Source organism: Chelmon rostratus, chromosome 14, assembly GCF_017976325.1.
Source record: "Chelmon rostratus isolate fCheRos1 chromosome 14, fCheRos1.pri, whole genome shotgun sequence".
In the NCBI taxonomy this organism is placed as follows: Eukaryota; Metazoa; Chordata; class Actinopteri; order Chaetodontiformes; family Chaetodontidae; genus Chelmon; species Chelmon rostratus.
In genome coordinates, this window is record NC_055671.1 from 1,488,113 (window position 1) to 1,504,457 (window position 16,345).

Consider the following 16,345-nt stretch of genomic DNA (forward strand, 5'->3'; position numbering starts at 1 on the left):
ACACCAGTATCAATCAATGGGGCTACATATCACAAACTGAGTGATGGAAGATGTTTCTATGGCGACTGGCCTGGAGCTAGGCCCATTGTCAAACAGTGTAAGAAGTACCAGAGGAGCCATCTGTCATGACACACACTGAAAATGACAGAGTGGCTTCTCTCTTGACTAACATGCCTCAATATCCTGTTTCCAACCTCTTTCCATTTGTCTTCTTTCTTTCCCCCTCATCCACCACCACCGACTCTACTCCCCTTCTTCCTCCTCGTCTTCCTCACTGATCTCCTCCTCCTCCGCTTACCTTTTCATTTCCCTCTGTGCCTCTCTCCCTCTTCTCATTCCCCTCTTCTCCTCCATTTGCATTTTGCAATATCATTTTCAGATCCGAGGAGGCAAGTTGATGATTTCCAACACCAGGAAAAGTGACGCTGGCATGTATGTGTGTGTTGGAACCAACATGGTTGGGGAGAAAGACAGTGATCCTGCTGAGCTGGTGGTGTTTGGTGAGTCATTTTTACTGCATCTCACTCAATTATAGTCAACTTGCAAATAACATAAAGGTGCTATACTAAAAATAAAACAAAATTCACATATAAAGATCTATACCTTCAAATTCTAATGGTTGAGGTTATGAAGTAAACTGATTTGTTTTCTCTTGGCCTGCACTTTCTTTGCTCGGCTGGTGTTGCTCGAGAAGATGAATGTTTCCCTTCAAGCTGCCCTTTGCTTTGCTCTCTTGACCTCCCTGCTTCTTTCCTTCTCTCTGATTGTCTGACTCTGCTTTGCTCTCCCAGAGCAGCAGCATGAGCGCCCTCAAAGTGTGTATTGATCCCAGGAAACAGATAGAAGATTGATATTTTCTTTTCAGTCCCACCAAACCCCCTCCTCCTCACCACGGCACAGATGCTGCTCCTTCTGCACACTGTGGTGTAACAGTAAACCATAGCCCGGTGTATAACGGCTAATTTATCATTTCATGGCTCCTGAAAATACATGGCCTGTCACTGTCTCCCTATATTTAATCTCACTGCCATCTGTGAAATTTGTAAGATAAAAGTCATTGCACATCTGCACTTATTTCTCGGCTATCACCGTTTAAAAAGCTGGTCATGATAAGAGCTTACACATATTTGTCTGGACATATGTGTGTGTGGTGTATTGATTCCTCCACCGGTGTTTGTATTCACCTGCATCAGGCCTGTAACTGTATTAACGACGAAAGCAAAATATTCAAAATCTGGTCATGTTAGCCGGTTTAGCTGTGTTGAGTTACATACCTGTCAACATTGGGATTTGACAATAAGGGACATTTTCCAATGCCCTGCCCTGGGCCGTCCCACCACCCTTACCATTGTCCACTGCTTAAATTTAGACAAGTGTACACACTGAATCCTAAAATCACCTCCAGCCAACCACCTAATTTCTACATGAATTACTTTAAGGATATGTACACATCACTTACACATTATGCTTGATTGCGAGAGAGGCAGTTAGTAGGAGAGGGTGATTAGGAAAATGGATGGGAGAGAGAAGATAAAGGCTGTCATTGGTGGAGCTTGTTTGTGCGCCTCTTGGGAGCACTAGTATTTATGCTGTTGGAACAGTCTAATCACCCTGGAAAAAATGTAAAGAAATTCACATTTCTGACAAATACTTGTAATAGTAATGTGCAAAGAAAGATTTGGCTTCAGTTCCTGCATGTGTTTGAGTCTTGATCTCAGGCCTTCTCTCTCTTGATAAATGTTAATGGTAAGAAATCTCTCAGGCACAGCTGAAGCTCAGATCAAATATTCAGAGTCTAAGTGAGCTCTGGTGCAATGCAGTGGCCATCAGCATTCCTGCACAGTTTTCCACACCATGCTTAACCCCACCAACCCTTCACCTCCTGCTCCTCTTCTGCTCCATTACACCGTTCTTTGTGTTCTTTGCACAGCCTCCATCTCATTGCTCTTCCATCCCTCCACGTTTTTCTGGTCTTTATATTTTAAGATTTACAAATCACAAAACACTGAAGGTAAGATTTTATATCAAAAGTTTTGTCTGACTTTGGCCAAGCTATCCCCAATTAGTCCACTGTACAAGAAAAATGTGAAAAGTAAATCTGCAATTAGAAAGTAGCGCCACAAGCATTTTTAATCATCTCTCCATTCTCTGTCTCTGTCTAATTTCAGAGAGGCCAGTGTTCACCAAACAGCCGGTGAACCAGGTGGTGCTGGCAGACGATACGGTGGACTTCTTCTGCGAGGTGCACGGAGACCCAACTCCGACTGTCCGCTGGCGGAGAGAGGAGGGAGAGCTGCCCCGGGGCAGGTACGACGGAAACAACACTTATGTGCTCTCTGTTAGAGAGCACATGGTGTCATGCAGCCAGCAATACGTGCCGGGTGCCAGGGTGTTAGCAACATATTAGATTTCTGGTAACAAGTAGTGTTGTTATCATTCTCTAATAATATAATAGCTTCCAATTGGAAAACAGCCGTCTGCATGTGTGCTTTCCCAATTAGGCTTTGTTCTGTGCATAGCAAGGCACAAAGAGAAACGACTGAAAGGCTGATTGACGAGATGATTTTCTGTGAGTGGATGCATTCCCACTGTTTTGAATGGAGCAAACAAAATGAGAAAATATACGCAAGTTTTTGAATTGAAGCAAATCACCGCTCTCGTGTAGCCATAATGATCGCTTTTAAGATTTGCAACAAGTAAGTCAAGTGCTGTTTACAACACATCCCAATCCAAAGTTAAAGTTAAATCAAAATGTATGCCTGCTATCACACAGCTTGTGTTAGTAATGTGAAGTATTACTACATTCAAATAACTGGCGAAACACTTGTTGAACTTTCTGTGTGCCTTTAAGATTGTTTCTGTACTTCCTCTGGTGCCAGTAAACATAATAATCATGGCAGTGATAGTATGTGATAACAGTCATGATACTATTCCAGGGTAACACTGTGACAGCTGTGCTCCCTCACTCCCTCTCTCACACAATTTGTGGATTTGATTGGATGAAACTTTCAGGATCCCTCAAGGGAAATAGGCTAAGATGTTCCCTTGTTGTCAGCAGAATTCAGATCGACACTGGGAGTTTTTTGTCCATTGCCTAAAGCGAGACAAACCAGCCCAGTCTGTCTCCACATTTGTGTCCATGCAGTAAATACATTAGCTGCCTGTTTAAAAACTTAAATTAGAGTCAGTTTTCCTTTCAAAAAATCTGTTTTCTCTTCACATCTGTTGATATGTAGACAACAATCTATCTGCATTAAATCCATTTTTCTTATAGTAAGAAAACAGGCTTGTTTTTTGCCTGATAGCTCTACAGTTCCATTTTTCAAAGGTTTGATGAACCAGATGACTTTGCTATTTGCAATAAAACATGAAATTTGCCAACAACTGAAGTTTCAGAAAAGCGATCCATTTTGTGCTAAATAGTGTGTGTGTTGATGTCTTTCCAGATTTGAGATCCGCAGTGACAACAGCCTGCGTCTGACCCAGGTGCGAGGCGAGGACGAGGGCACGTACACCTGCGTGTCAGAGAACAGCGTGGGGAAAGCCGAGGCTTCGGGAACCCTGCAAGTGCACGGTAAGATGTGGCCTATTCTTCCTCACCAGCGACTTGCACTCACATGAACATACACACACGTAAATGGCAGACACATGAATCAGAAATATTTTAGTGCATTTCACCCCTGAAAGTTTCATCCTGAGGTTTCCAGTTTGCTGTTCAGGATTGCAGCTGCAGTCACTGACAGTGCCAGCTGGCTGCACAGCCATATGTAGGTGTTGAGTGAAGTGAATTTTGATTTGCAGAATCTATATATCACAGAAATGATTTTTCTTAGCAAATAATTAAATATTAAGCATGAATAATGTGCTAAACAAAAAAGCGCCTTACTGACAATATTTCCACATGTTTCAAATATGTAGCTACATTTCTCAATTTTCTCAGAAAGATAAAAAATTGCCACTAACTAAAAAGTCTTATCCTGCTTTATTTCAATAAATATAGTTCAATGAGTGAAACTTCAGTGCAGCCAATTCTGCACTGGCAGAAAATTGGATTTTAACACTGCATACATGTGTAAATTGTTTGCACAGATGGACAGCTTTGCTACAATACAGCACATCTGACCCACCATGCACGCCCTCGTTTAGTTGTCTTTCTTTTGATGAATTAAATTCGGTAGCTTTTGTGGAAGATTTGCCTTTAAGTCAGTTTTCTCTTTAAAGTGATGTTCACTGTTAACATCAGTGTCCAAAATGTTTATTTGAGGAGATTTTGCCCATTAGAAGTAAGAAAAGCCTGTGAATAGACAGCTATACAGACATTGTGGCTGGTTAATTCTCCCCATATTACGCCACTGGTAACATACTGTTAACTGCAACTGTAAGAGTGAAAAAGTGAAAAATGGATTTTAAGTTCCTTTCAAGCCTCGACTCGTCATTCCTCTGGAGAGAGATCAAAAAGCATTGAAATTGCATTAGAATAAAGTCAGTCCCTTGAAGAGAGGCACTCAGATGAGAAATCTGTCATTTGTGATGATAAAAGAGAATATTTAGAGTTTTACTGTGTAACAGTTGATTCTGTGAGCGAGCCCTCCAGTCTGAGCCCACACTTCTGACATCTGTCAACACACTTGTGCTCACATGCTATACCCACATGCATGCAATGACAAACAGACACGGGGCATTTTGTTGGTGCAAGAGAAAACACGCATATACACACTCTTGCACATGCATGAATTTTGCAGCAGGATGAAGAAGTCATTCCCAGCAGCAAATGTTAGGCAAAGAGCGATTGATTGTGGGTCGGTGTGTGCAGCTGCGTTATTAGGGATAATAGGAACCCCTCCCCACATGCACAGACACAAATAAATTGTGTGAATGTAATGTACAAAACCACAGATCAATCAGAACAAAACCTCTTTATTCACCACATTCAGCTCATCATTCCTCCTCCAACTCATCCACTGTTCCTTTTTTTGGGGGGCCCCTTCATTTAAATAGCAGCCAGTTTCACTTCAGTCCTTTCACATTCAGTTAGTTCATGCTATTATTAATTTTGAATAGACGTGAGTGGCAGTGGTGCTCCAGAGTTCTATCAAATGTTTATCAAATGTTTCATCGTATCACCATTCATCATGAGCTCATCATCTCATTCCTCATTCTTTTCCTCTTTTCTTTTCCACCCCTTTCTGCATCACTCCATCACAGTCGGCCAATCCAGTAAGTATTCCATTTCATCCCATATTTGCATGTGTTGTGTGCGTGTGTGTGTGTGTGTGTATGTGTGTGTGTGTGTGTGTGTGTCAGAGAGAGACCAAAGCTACATGAGAGACACAGTCATAAATATAGGGACTTAGGTTGCCATGTTGGAAACATAACCCCCACTACCAATGGTGCTTTTTGCCAATCAGGAAAGAGGATAGTCATTCAGTGTTTGAGCACCTCTGGAAACACTGGTAGATTTTCCACAACTGAACTCCAGTTATGCTTGAGCTTGCCTGGTGGAGCTTCCATTACTGCAATAATAATACCAGGGATCTTTCATTTAATCCACAGACACTCTGGAAAACATAAAACATACAGTGAAGTGGAACAACACTGAATAAAACCCCAAACATCCCACACAGTATAAAATCGATTATCAGAGTATGATAGTACTGCAGTAATACACTGATTATTAACTGCCTCTATACTTGGTCGTGGTCATTTTGCAGTATTTCGTTTTGAGCAGAGACCTCTGCAGCAAACAGAATAATGTAGTTTGGAAGCTCATCATATAACACCAAGCTGCTTGGGCACGATAATCATTTCCAAGTGTGTTTGTGTCCTTACGGTGATTAAATGGAACAACATCTGTGAATGAAAGGGGCAGCACAGGAAATAGAAATATACCAAAGCCATAAAAGTAGACCTTTTTTCATGGAAGACAAAATATTGTTTCTCCTCGGCTGTGAATTGCAGTGTATGAGCTTTTCATTGGCATTCCTGGAAGACAAACATGTAATTGAAGAAAGAAGTTGCAATTTTTCACAGGTGTCTGAGGGGGCTGGCTGTCAGACCGTTTATTTTTCCAATGTCACAATAACAAAAAGGGAATAAGCAGTAGGGAGTGCCAGTTAATGGTGGGTTTCAGGAAGAGCTTAGTGTGTATTTGGAGAAAGTGCTCTCTTTGTGTAAATCTGTGGCTTTTGACTCTTCACTGTACATTTCTATTCCTGCTTGGGCCTTGATGCTTTAAAGGTTGACATCATTATACAACTTCATCTTTTTCGCCTCTCAGTCACTTCACTTATGTGTAGGCAGGAGCAATAGAGAGGGATGAAATAGCCCTTTTAAGCTATGACACACATTTGCAGAGGACGTCAGATTTATGTCCATTAGAGAAACAGTTCTTGCATAGCAGAATTGCCCTGTCCCACATTGGTCCACACAACATAAAATCAACTGTTTGATTTTCTTTTATTTTTTATATCAACATCTTTGCAAGAGTGTTTGGCGTAGTTGTCAGTATCTTCCATTTGTAGTGCTCTGCTAGTATCATGGAAATGGCATTTTTAGACTGTTTTTGAGCTATGAAATGAGTGTTCTTAAGCAATTGAATAGTTTTTTTTTCATATAAGGGCAAGGGAAATCTTGAATAAATGGGATATGTAGGTGTGGAGTGCCCAGTCACTGAACTTGAGCTGGTTTCAGTTGAAAATGTTAAATTGAACACCCGAAAATCACAAAACACAGTCTCGTCTGACCCTTTTCCTCATCAGGTTGGGTGCATGTTAGGTAATGTTTAACAACACCTCACATTACCCGATGACATGATTTCCATCTTGACGTTGGTCAGAACACCAAATTGTCTCTGCAGATCACTCCCAAAGTTCCAAAGCTCCAAAGTGACTTTATTGAATTGATGATCCCAAAGACACGTCTGGTTTAATTTGCTAATTTGCAAGTTTACCCTAGTTGTTATTTGCTCTGTAGTTAATTGGGATTGTTGCAAAATTACAAATACCAGCATGGCAAAGATCAAGCAAATGGGACTTGATGTATATTCTGACAATAGACATAGAGTATCTCAAGCCTGGCTAGAGTCCGTCAGACAGGGATGGGGAAGGAAAAAAGAAGAAAGTGGTACAAGGAGGGAAACAAATGCAAGGTGTACCCAGTTGATTGTTTTACATGTGTGTATACGTATATATGTGCAGACAGGATGCATAATGACCTTCCCTTTGAATTTTGTACACTTCAGTTTCTATGTCATTAACCTATAGGAGGGGTTGACTTCTTTATCGTCTTTGCCTTTTGGTGCTTAGACATTATAGAAGCAAAGAATTGCAGCACATTCTCAGTCCATTTATTGTTGTGCCAGCCCTCCAGTTCATAGAGTTGGATAGATAGGTAGGAGTTCTGGGCACAAAGGTCCAACCACAAATTAAATAAAAGCATAAATGAATTGCAGTCCAGCTATGATAAGTTATGCATAGGAAATAACCACAACCTCAATCATCAAAGAGGAAATAGCATCAGGAAAGAAAAGAGTGTGTGTGTTTGTGAGAAAGAGAGGTGGTTATATGAAAGGGTGAAGCTGAAGACTCATGCAGCACGATCGGCAGCAGCATGAGTGTGTGTTTACTCAAGCGCACTTGTGTGAAACACGTAGTCTGCATCAGCGTGGGACTGTGACAGCTGCCTGTCACATCGAGGCCCCTGAGGAAGTCCTGCTGGGAGAGTGTGAGTGTGTGTGTGTGTGTGTGTGTGTGAGAGTGTGTGCGTGTGTACGTGTGTGTGTGTGTGTGTGTGTGTGTGTGTGTGTGTGTGTGTGTGTGTGTGCGTGTTCCCCTGTGTGTGATAGCTTCAGTATGTTGGTGCAAATCACACGTCAAGTGGGGAGTGGAGGAGGTAAGATGCTTTGGATGTCAGCACTTTGTCTGCCTTTGCTATGCAATTGAGCAGCATGCAGCTTTCATACAACAGAAGTGGAACAAATTGCACACTCTGATCTGTCTTAGTGGAAGAACAGTCTGTACGGAGCAGTTGAGCCGGTTGAAACATTTGTCTGCTTGATTTGTTTATGATGATCTTCCATTGATGATGTTTCTTCCCAAACCCAACTCAAGCTGGGATCACCAGACCATAATGTCAGTATTGCCTTCAGTGCCGATGCCTTTGGCAACTGTGGTGTGGTTTAAGTTAGGGAAGATCGTGCTCGTAGCAAATAAGTTATGGTCAAGGTCAGGCAACCAAAACACTTTGAGCCACCATCTCCCATCACCCTGACCCCCACGCCTTTACCTTCTGCCTCTCTACACAAAGGGCACACTACTTCCTGCATTAGCACTGAACGACAGCCTCAAGGTTAGCATTTTTTTGCCTTCTTTTGCCTAACTTGATCATGTCTACAACCTGCTCCATGGATAATATACTTCTACACGTGTCTCTGCTGTCTGGAACACCTTCGGATCTCATGCAAGCCACACGCTAATATTCACCAGAATACAATGTGTAGTATGGCGTGGCAGTCTGCCAAGTCATGGCAGGACCACTTAATCTGCCACTGAGCCCTCTGGGGAGACATACAGTTTGTGTTGTCTGATCCCATCATAAAAGTCATTTTAACCCACACCACCTTTAAATGGCCAAGTTTGTAAGGACTGGCCACGTGTCTTCACGCGATTTTTCTCATCTTTGGAGAACATTCGGTCCTCATCACACAGAAACACACGCACACATTCAAAGAGACCGAGCACGTCACATTTAATCCAGAGTTTCCTCCTTCAGTCTGACTCTTCTTATCGGAAAAGCTGTGGAAATTTAACTCGCAGTCGCTGTCTATTTTTGCCTCCCTCTTGGCATGTAAGCCTTGTTATGTGTTCTCCAGCTCTGGCGATATCCAGCATATAAAAGAAGTCTTGAAGCTCCTTTGAATTCCTATCTCAAGTGTTTCATTCTTTATTTAGACGTCCCCCAACTTTACCTCCCTGACACTGCCTCCTACAGTTATCAGTTCGTGCACAGTTCATGTTCATTTTCAACCCTGTTATATATTTCACTAAATCGGAAAATTAATGTGCCATGGTGTTTGATGAGCATATACAGTTTCTGTCTTTTTAAAGGGTACTTAAAACAGCAAAAGCTGTCATATCTAAAAGCCAGCATCCCAGAATACTAAATTACAGTACAAGTGACATGCTGTGCAAATAGCTTCCATGACATGCAGACATTGTTTGCTGATTTTTGTCATGTATATTTCAGCTGCTCTGTTGCAATCCATCTCCCCGTTTCCATCCCATGTGAGGATGCTAATGTTTCTCCCTGCCCTAAATCTAAGGCTCAGTGTCGCGCCGAGTGCACCCATTATTGCTAATTATTTATTACAGCCTCAGGCAATGTGCCGGCTTGCCTGCTCAAATCAAACATTGTTATTCTCCAGACAGAGCTGTGTAGCACACCAAAAACGGCATTTTAATAGCCTGAATATTCCTAGCTGTCACAGTATTTGGGTCAAAGCTGTGGCATTGTGTCAGCGAGGGGAAAATGTTCAGGTGTTTTCATCAAATGGCCTGCTTAGCACGGTGTTCTGATACGGTGTCTTTTCCCTTGTGTGTTCATCATATCTGTGTGTGCATAAGTTGCATTACATAAGAAGTGGGTATTACACTGCATTTCTTTAAGATTTCAGGCCTTGCATCAGTCTTGACAGGAAGCCTGTCCTTGAGGTAGATGGGGAGTGAAAGCAGAGGTTCAGTGCCACAGGCCCATTTTCTGCCCTGTGGGTCACATCCAAGACACGTTTGGGCTTGGACCTTAAGTCTTAGTGCAGGACTGCATGTTTGACCCCAGGACATGACCGTGCCCACCTCGGCCAAAGTCCCTGTAGATGTGATTTACCCTGCGGTTGACCCGTGGATGCCCCCCTGCTGTGTGAAAGGCCCTGTGGTGGAAGCAGTCTTTATGCTAATCCCCAATGTAGGGGAATAAAATGTGTGTGCAGGGCTTCTTTTGCTGAAAATGATGTGATCCATGACTCAGAACCGACATATGAGCCAACCCGTGAGTTTTGGGAGTCCAGACCCTGCGCCAGCATATCATGTCAGAGAAAATTTCAGTTTTTCACACTCATATGTCCTGTTTTTCTGACTTGACCCTCCAACCTTTCTATTTATTTTGGTTTAAGCTGTTTTCTCCTCATTTAAGCACTCAATCGAACTATAACCCTCCCAACAAAGATAAATCTGTCTTCTCTGAGGTAACGCCAGCAAGACTTTCTCAAAGTTTATTGCTTTGGGCTGACAAATTGAAAAAACGTTCTGTTGAGTTTGAACCCTGCAACAGACAAACTGAAGGGAAAGAGCCCTGACTCGAAGAGGCACCATCTGTGAGCCACAGTGCTGCACCCATGGTTGAGTTTTTCTGATGTTTTTCTCTCTCACTAGATATCTTTCCATCATTGGATTAATTGTTGATTGATTGATTGATATGATTTGCAAATTTGAAGAAATGTATATGATTGAGTGCTTACATATAAGGGTACACATTGACTGTATGCAGGAAACCCCTGGAGCCTCTACAGTGTATGTCATTAGGACTTTTCATTGTTCAGATACTTCAGGGTTTTTTTTGTGTGTGACTTTAAATTAAATAAGAAAACTTTCAACTTTCACTGTGACTGTTAAGTGTTTTTTCAGTTTGACTTTTTATTCTTTAGGAAGGTTCTCCACCTCCCCGCCTTTCTCTTTTTCTTGGTTTCTCTCAATGCTAATTGAGGCAGAGAATGAAAGAGAAAGCAGGAGATCAGGTGGGAAGATGAGAAATCAATTAGGACTGGTGGAGGGCATCATTATGCATTCAAACCCCCCTCTGTGCAGGAAGGCCTGTCACTTGCTACAGAATCAATAGAAATCAAAGGGGTGTGTGTGTGTGCGTGTGCGTGTGTGTGTGCGTGTGCGTGTGCGTGTGCGTGTGTGTGTGAGACGCAGCAAGCACCGACTTCCCCCCCTGCCCTCCATCTATGTTCAAAGACATCTGATTAGCCTGGTGCCTGGGATCAGAAAGGTGACCCACAAACCTGAATTTAGGCTCCTGTGGGTTCTGGGCTGGCCTTTTTGATAGGCCCTACATCCAAACATAGGAGATTTATCATGACATATAGGTTAACTAATAAGCATCTATAGCAGGCATCATCAATCAGAGCCAAACAAATCAAGGTCACAGAGTATCTATTTTATATCCCCGTCGTGATATACACAGATATCTTTACGGCCAAGGAGCTAAACAAAAAGTCTCGCATTCTCGCACAATCCTGTTTGCCTCTGAAGACTTATGGAAGTTCATGAAATGAGTCTGATAATGGCTTTAAAATAACTGAGGTGTTGCTCTTTGTATTGATAATTGTAATGAATGAATGCAACGATGACCGACAGAAGTGGAGGAGGAGGCTGAAAGCTCCAGAGTCTCTGCCTCCAAATGCTCAGTGTTTATTGCTCCCTTATATCTGTTTTAGTACATAATGACTATTAATCAATCAGCCAATTAAGCTTTGTTTCTCTTGTTCACTCACTACCTCGAGCCTCTCTAAACCACTGCTCCCTCGCTCTCTCCTTCATTCTCACAGTTTATTCTCCCACACTGTCTTTATCGCACCCCTCTTTTAACTAGTCAGGAAGCCAACAGCATTGTTTCTAACTTTAATATACATGACCAGAAATGTTCACTCCTCACTCTAATATTGATGCTATCATTCTCACTACATGCCGACTTTATAAATGAAGCCAGAAGGTGAAGCAGCTGCTGGGTTTGTGTTTGACCAATCAGTGCGCCCCATTATTCCTGCAGAGTTGGTTCAGGAATAACGGCTCCTTTGCCACCTGGAACTATCCAAGAGGAACTAAATTAAGTCCCTGCTTCCTAATGCAAGTAATGTTCCGGAGTCTCTGCAATCCTAAAAGTAGAAGCAAAAGCCAACCCTGCTCAGGCTGTACAGACTACAGGACTTCTATTAAAGCAAAGGAGAAGCGTAAACTTCCATCGTTGCTGTATTGCCACAGAGCTGTATCAGTGCTGAGCCTTGTGTCACGTAAAGCTTTCAGCTGTGCATTCACAGCCATGACCCACTAAGTGCAAGTGTGAAATGAATGCTGCCTCAATATTTGCTTTGTGTTACTTTAGGGAATCTTTTTTTCCTGAGTAGCCTCAAACCATTAGTGAATTAAAACCTTTTGCATAACGCAGAAGGATTGGCCCCTTGTTAAGTATCAGTTAATGTTGTTGCTTATTTTGGCTTTTGTTCCTCTCTTGCTGTGACGCTGTCGGTTACGTCTTGCTATTTTGGCAGAAAATATGTCAAAAATTTTGTCTTATGTCAAAAACAGAGTGTTTTGTTAGCGACCTTGGTTGAATATTTTAATATTTGATATTTGAACATTATTAACTGAGCTGGTAATTGATCAGCTGCCACAAGGCTGCTGACTTATGTTCTTCACAATGAACAATGTTTATTAACTCCAAGAAGTGAAAAATGTTAATTCACTGTGACAGACAGAGAACATCCTCTTGACCTCTGTTGCCTTCAAAAAACTTTCACGTTCACATATTCATGTTCATGAGTTTGTTCTACTTTGGCCTTGGCTGGAAGTGTTTTCAGTGTTGAGGCAGTCAGTCAAACACTGATACCTCGTGGTCAGCTGGTGAGAGCAGGCGGCTGATAGAAAGAGGCATGAATGGTGTTTGTAGGTGGCAGCAGAGATTTGCTTTGTCCTGTTTTATGCTTACAGTCAATACAGGTATGTGTATGTGGGCTTCTGTGCTTTGGCTGTCTGTGTGTGTGTGTGTGTGTGTGTGTGTGTGCGTGCGTGTGCTCGTGCTACAAAGAGACAGGGAGAATCTGAGTGAGGTAGCTGTCAGCTATGAGCTGCTGTCATAGCTGGTGGCCTGTCACACTTAAAGCACTCAATGCCACTGCTGGCACAGTCCCACTGTATTAAGCCCCCTCAACACACACCGACCACACACACACACAAAGAATGACACACAGAGACCCTGTTTCTATTAAGCCCCGATAACCATTTCCCCTCTATTTTCTGGATTGCAGTGCCCCCTCAGATTGTGGTTCGGCCACGGGACCAGATCACAGCTCCAGGTCGCACTGTAACTTTCCTCTGTGGCACCAAAGGAAACCCTCCGCCAGCCGTCTTTTGGCAGAAAGAAGGCAGCCAGGTAAGAAATCTCCTGTGACATGTGTTAAAGTCAGCTGTGAAACTTTATTTCATAGAGGATGACACCGCTCCTGCCCTCTGAGGCATCCATCAGGCTTTCACAGTCAATTTGTGTCCGACAGTAGGCGTATTAGAGAACAGTGTTTGAGCGGCAGGGAGAGCTGGTGGTTAACAGAGCTCCCACTGGTGACAGAAGTTTCTGGACTATCACATAAATAGAAGTTAGAATAGTAAAGCTATGGTGAATTTGGTTTACAAATGGTCCACATCACAGAATGTATATGTACTGTATATATCTGAATATATTGTACAACTTTTTAATGATTGTCACAAAAAACTAAAATGCTAATTTATCTACTTGTTTGTTTATTTTATTCATCATTCTCTTGAGATACATTATTCCACAAAAGAGACCTTGCCAAAATGTTAGCATAGAGTGGTTAACACAGAGTCACATTCTTTTTATACTGCTTTAACACATAGCATAGAACATAATTAGAGGCGTGAAGGAGGGAACTTGATGATGTAGTGCACTTCCATCCTTCGTGACACATGCTCTGAATGTGGGGTTTCAGTGCCTGGTGTGAAAACTGTTCAAAGAAGTTGAAGTTTGCCTCGTAAATGATTCTGAGCCCAGGGAGCGTTGTATAAAAATGCAGTTCAGAACAAGTTCAGATCCATCTTGAAAGTTTGAGATGATCGATCCAGAGGGTGTTGTGTTTCCTGCTCACTGTAGTTTGAAGTAAACAAGCACATCTCAGTGCTGCTGCGTTCAGGTCAACATCAGCAGCACAGCATGAAGAAGTTCTCCAGGAAAAACAACAAAAGGCATGGCCATCCAGCGAAAAGTGGAAACCCAGCTCAGCTTCTGCTACAATGTGATGCAATGGACAGTATGGATGTGGCATACAGTTCTGGACAAATTTACCCCTTTTTACATATTCCCATTTTATCAAAATAAAGGAAGAGCCCTAAAAGAAACTTCTCCTGCTGTTGCTATGCTAATTTAAGATGTCTTTTCTTTACATGTGACTCATGTCATACTGTGCTTTACAGAGAGACTGCATCTCCTCCCACTGCCCTGTTCTTTACTGTCATCCTTTGGTTTTACCACTGTGTGCTGTAGTTCAGTGCCAGGGCAACTCACACACACACACACACACACACACACACACACACACACACACACACACACATTCATACACACCTCATTTCCCCATCATCTAAACAGGGCACTATCCACCAAAGTGTGATTCTGCACAGACCTGTGTGTCTTCAAAAGTGTCTGTGCACGTGGGTTTGTGCATGCATAAGTATGATGTGAGAAAGGCGAGCATATGATAAGCAATGCACCCACTTGGAATGCGCTGAAAGGCCTGATGGGAGTGCGTGGGAGCCTCTAGCATGACTCCCAGGTACAGATTAGAGGGGGAAGAGTGAGATTGGAGGAGGCCTGGAGAATGTGCGTGGGAGAGGGAGAACAAGAGTGGAGGACAGAGATAAAGAGGAGAAAACATGTAGGAAGGGGGAAGGATGTGGGTAGCATGTTGCGAATAATGGCTGCCGTTCAGTGAAATACCCAGGGAACATACAGTTATTTCATTCTGACAAATGAAAAAGATCAGGGATATACGTTGTGGAAACATTTGCTAACAGTGCACAGCATTAGAGGGAAAAGCCAATAGAATATTTGTACAAGGCTGGGGGGTGTGAATTGCTTTTAGGATACAGATAAATGGTTAGCATGTAAAAGGGATATATATGACTGGTAATAGTTACTAACGGTGACGTCCCAGTGGCATCCAACAGGCTGTCTCCAGGTGTTCAGCTCTGTGGCTGGAGAAGGTTTCAGGTTTAGAGTAACATCAGTGTGCCTTGTTGAAGTGCCCTTGAGCAAAGCCCTGAAACCCTATTGTCTGACTCACTGGCTAAAAGCAGCCGAGGCCCTGCGTGGCACAGACGGAGTGAAAGAGACTGGTCACAGGCACCATTTGTTATCTTGATTTTTTAATGCTGAGCACACACTATGAACCAACACTGATCATTAGTTTTTAGCTACAATCATTTGTTGCAGTGTTGTGCAGTATAGATATTTTGCAGCAAGCAAGTGCTTGTTTTTAAATGGGAAACCACTGTTCGCATGTGTTCATCCTCTCTTGATTTTTTTAGCAGTTTTTAAGTTAAGCTGAGGTCTGTTATTTGAATTACAGGCAGTAGTTCATCTGTCTGTCCGTGGTCAACCACTGCTCTACACTGCATTCAAATAGTGCTATTGACAAAACTATCTTTGCAACTTTACTTCTCAGTGACCCAAAGTTTATATTATATATAAATGAATATCTAAATGAACACGTCAACACAAGCGTTACCCTTCGAACAGCCACATTCATATATTTGTGTAACTGCTTAATAAAGCGGGAAGTGGAACAGCTTATGTCTGGCATTGGCATAACTTCCTTTGTGTTGTAGCTTGAGGGTTTCAAGACACGTTCATTCAGTATCAGCCCATTGAGTAAAAGCACAACAAAATGTTTACACATTTAACACAAATGAATGACGAATACTGTACCTCAAATAATACCATTTACAAAATTATTCAGTGTATACTGAGACGTAGGATCAGTATATAATTATGAAGAAGCTAAATAAAAAGACTAATCTACGTGATGTTTGTCCTCTTCAGATCCTGCTGTTCCCCATCCAGGAGCCGTCACAGTCGGGTCGTTTCTCCGTGTCGCTGAGCGGCGAGCTGACCATCGCCGACGCCCAAGTTGAAGACTCCGGCTATTACATCTGCCAGGCCATCAGTGTGGCCGGCAGCATCCTGACTAAAGCCCTGCTGGAGGTGGAAAGCGGTGAGAGGACGCACACACAAAGCAGGGTGTGGGCGGGCAGTCAGATGTGACTGAAAGAGCAATAACAGCAACCACATTGAAGATTAGATGATTGTTAGCTTCAGTGTTTATGGAGAGTAAAGACCTTCTTGACGGTTTATTCTTTCCTCTCTGTTTGTGGTTCATACCCAGCATTGCTGTTTCTTGGCTTGTGCTTCCACTCTTAAAATTCTCACATCTGTTGTACATTTGCTTTTGCTGAATTCAGAGTTTGGTCCAAATGTAGAACTTCATTTAACCAGGAGACGT

The 16,345-nt window shown here is 42.5% G+C and overlaps 1 protein-coding gene across 4 annotated transcripts in view; it reads left to right on the forward strand.

Moving 5' to 3' along the window:
- The window catches only part of robo3 (roundabout, axon guidance receptor, homolog 3 (Drosophila)), a 76,540-nt gene that overhangs the window by 35,412 nt on the left and 24,783 nt on the right, over positions 1 to 16,345 (forward strand). For 2 of the 4 annotated variants that reach the window (XM_041953102.1, XM_041953103.1), the window contains exons 4-9: positions 380 to 500; positions 2,169 to 2,307; positions 3,447 to 3,574; positions 5,206 to 5,217; positions 13,079 to 13,203; positions 15,886 to 16,057. In XM_041953102.1, the coding sequence (XP_041809036.1) occupies positions 380 to 500; positions 2,169 to 2,307; positions 3,447 to 3,574; positions 5,206 to 5,217; positions 13,079 to 13,203; positions 15,886 to 16,057 (697 nt within the window). The remainder of the gene's footprint in view (positions 1 to 379; positions 501 to 2,168; positions 2,308 to 3,446; positions 3,575 to 5,205; positions 5,218 to 13,078; positions 13,204 to 15,885; positions 16,058 to 16,345) is intronic. The other 2 variants (XM_041953104.1, XM_041953105.1) reach the window with 1 other exon arrangement.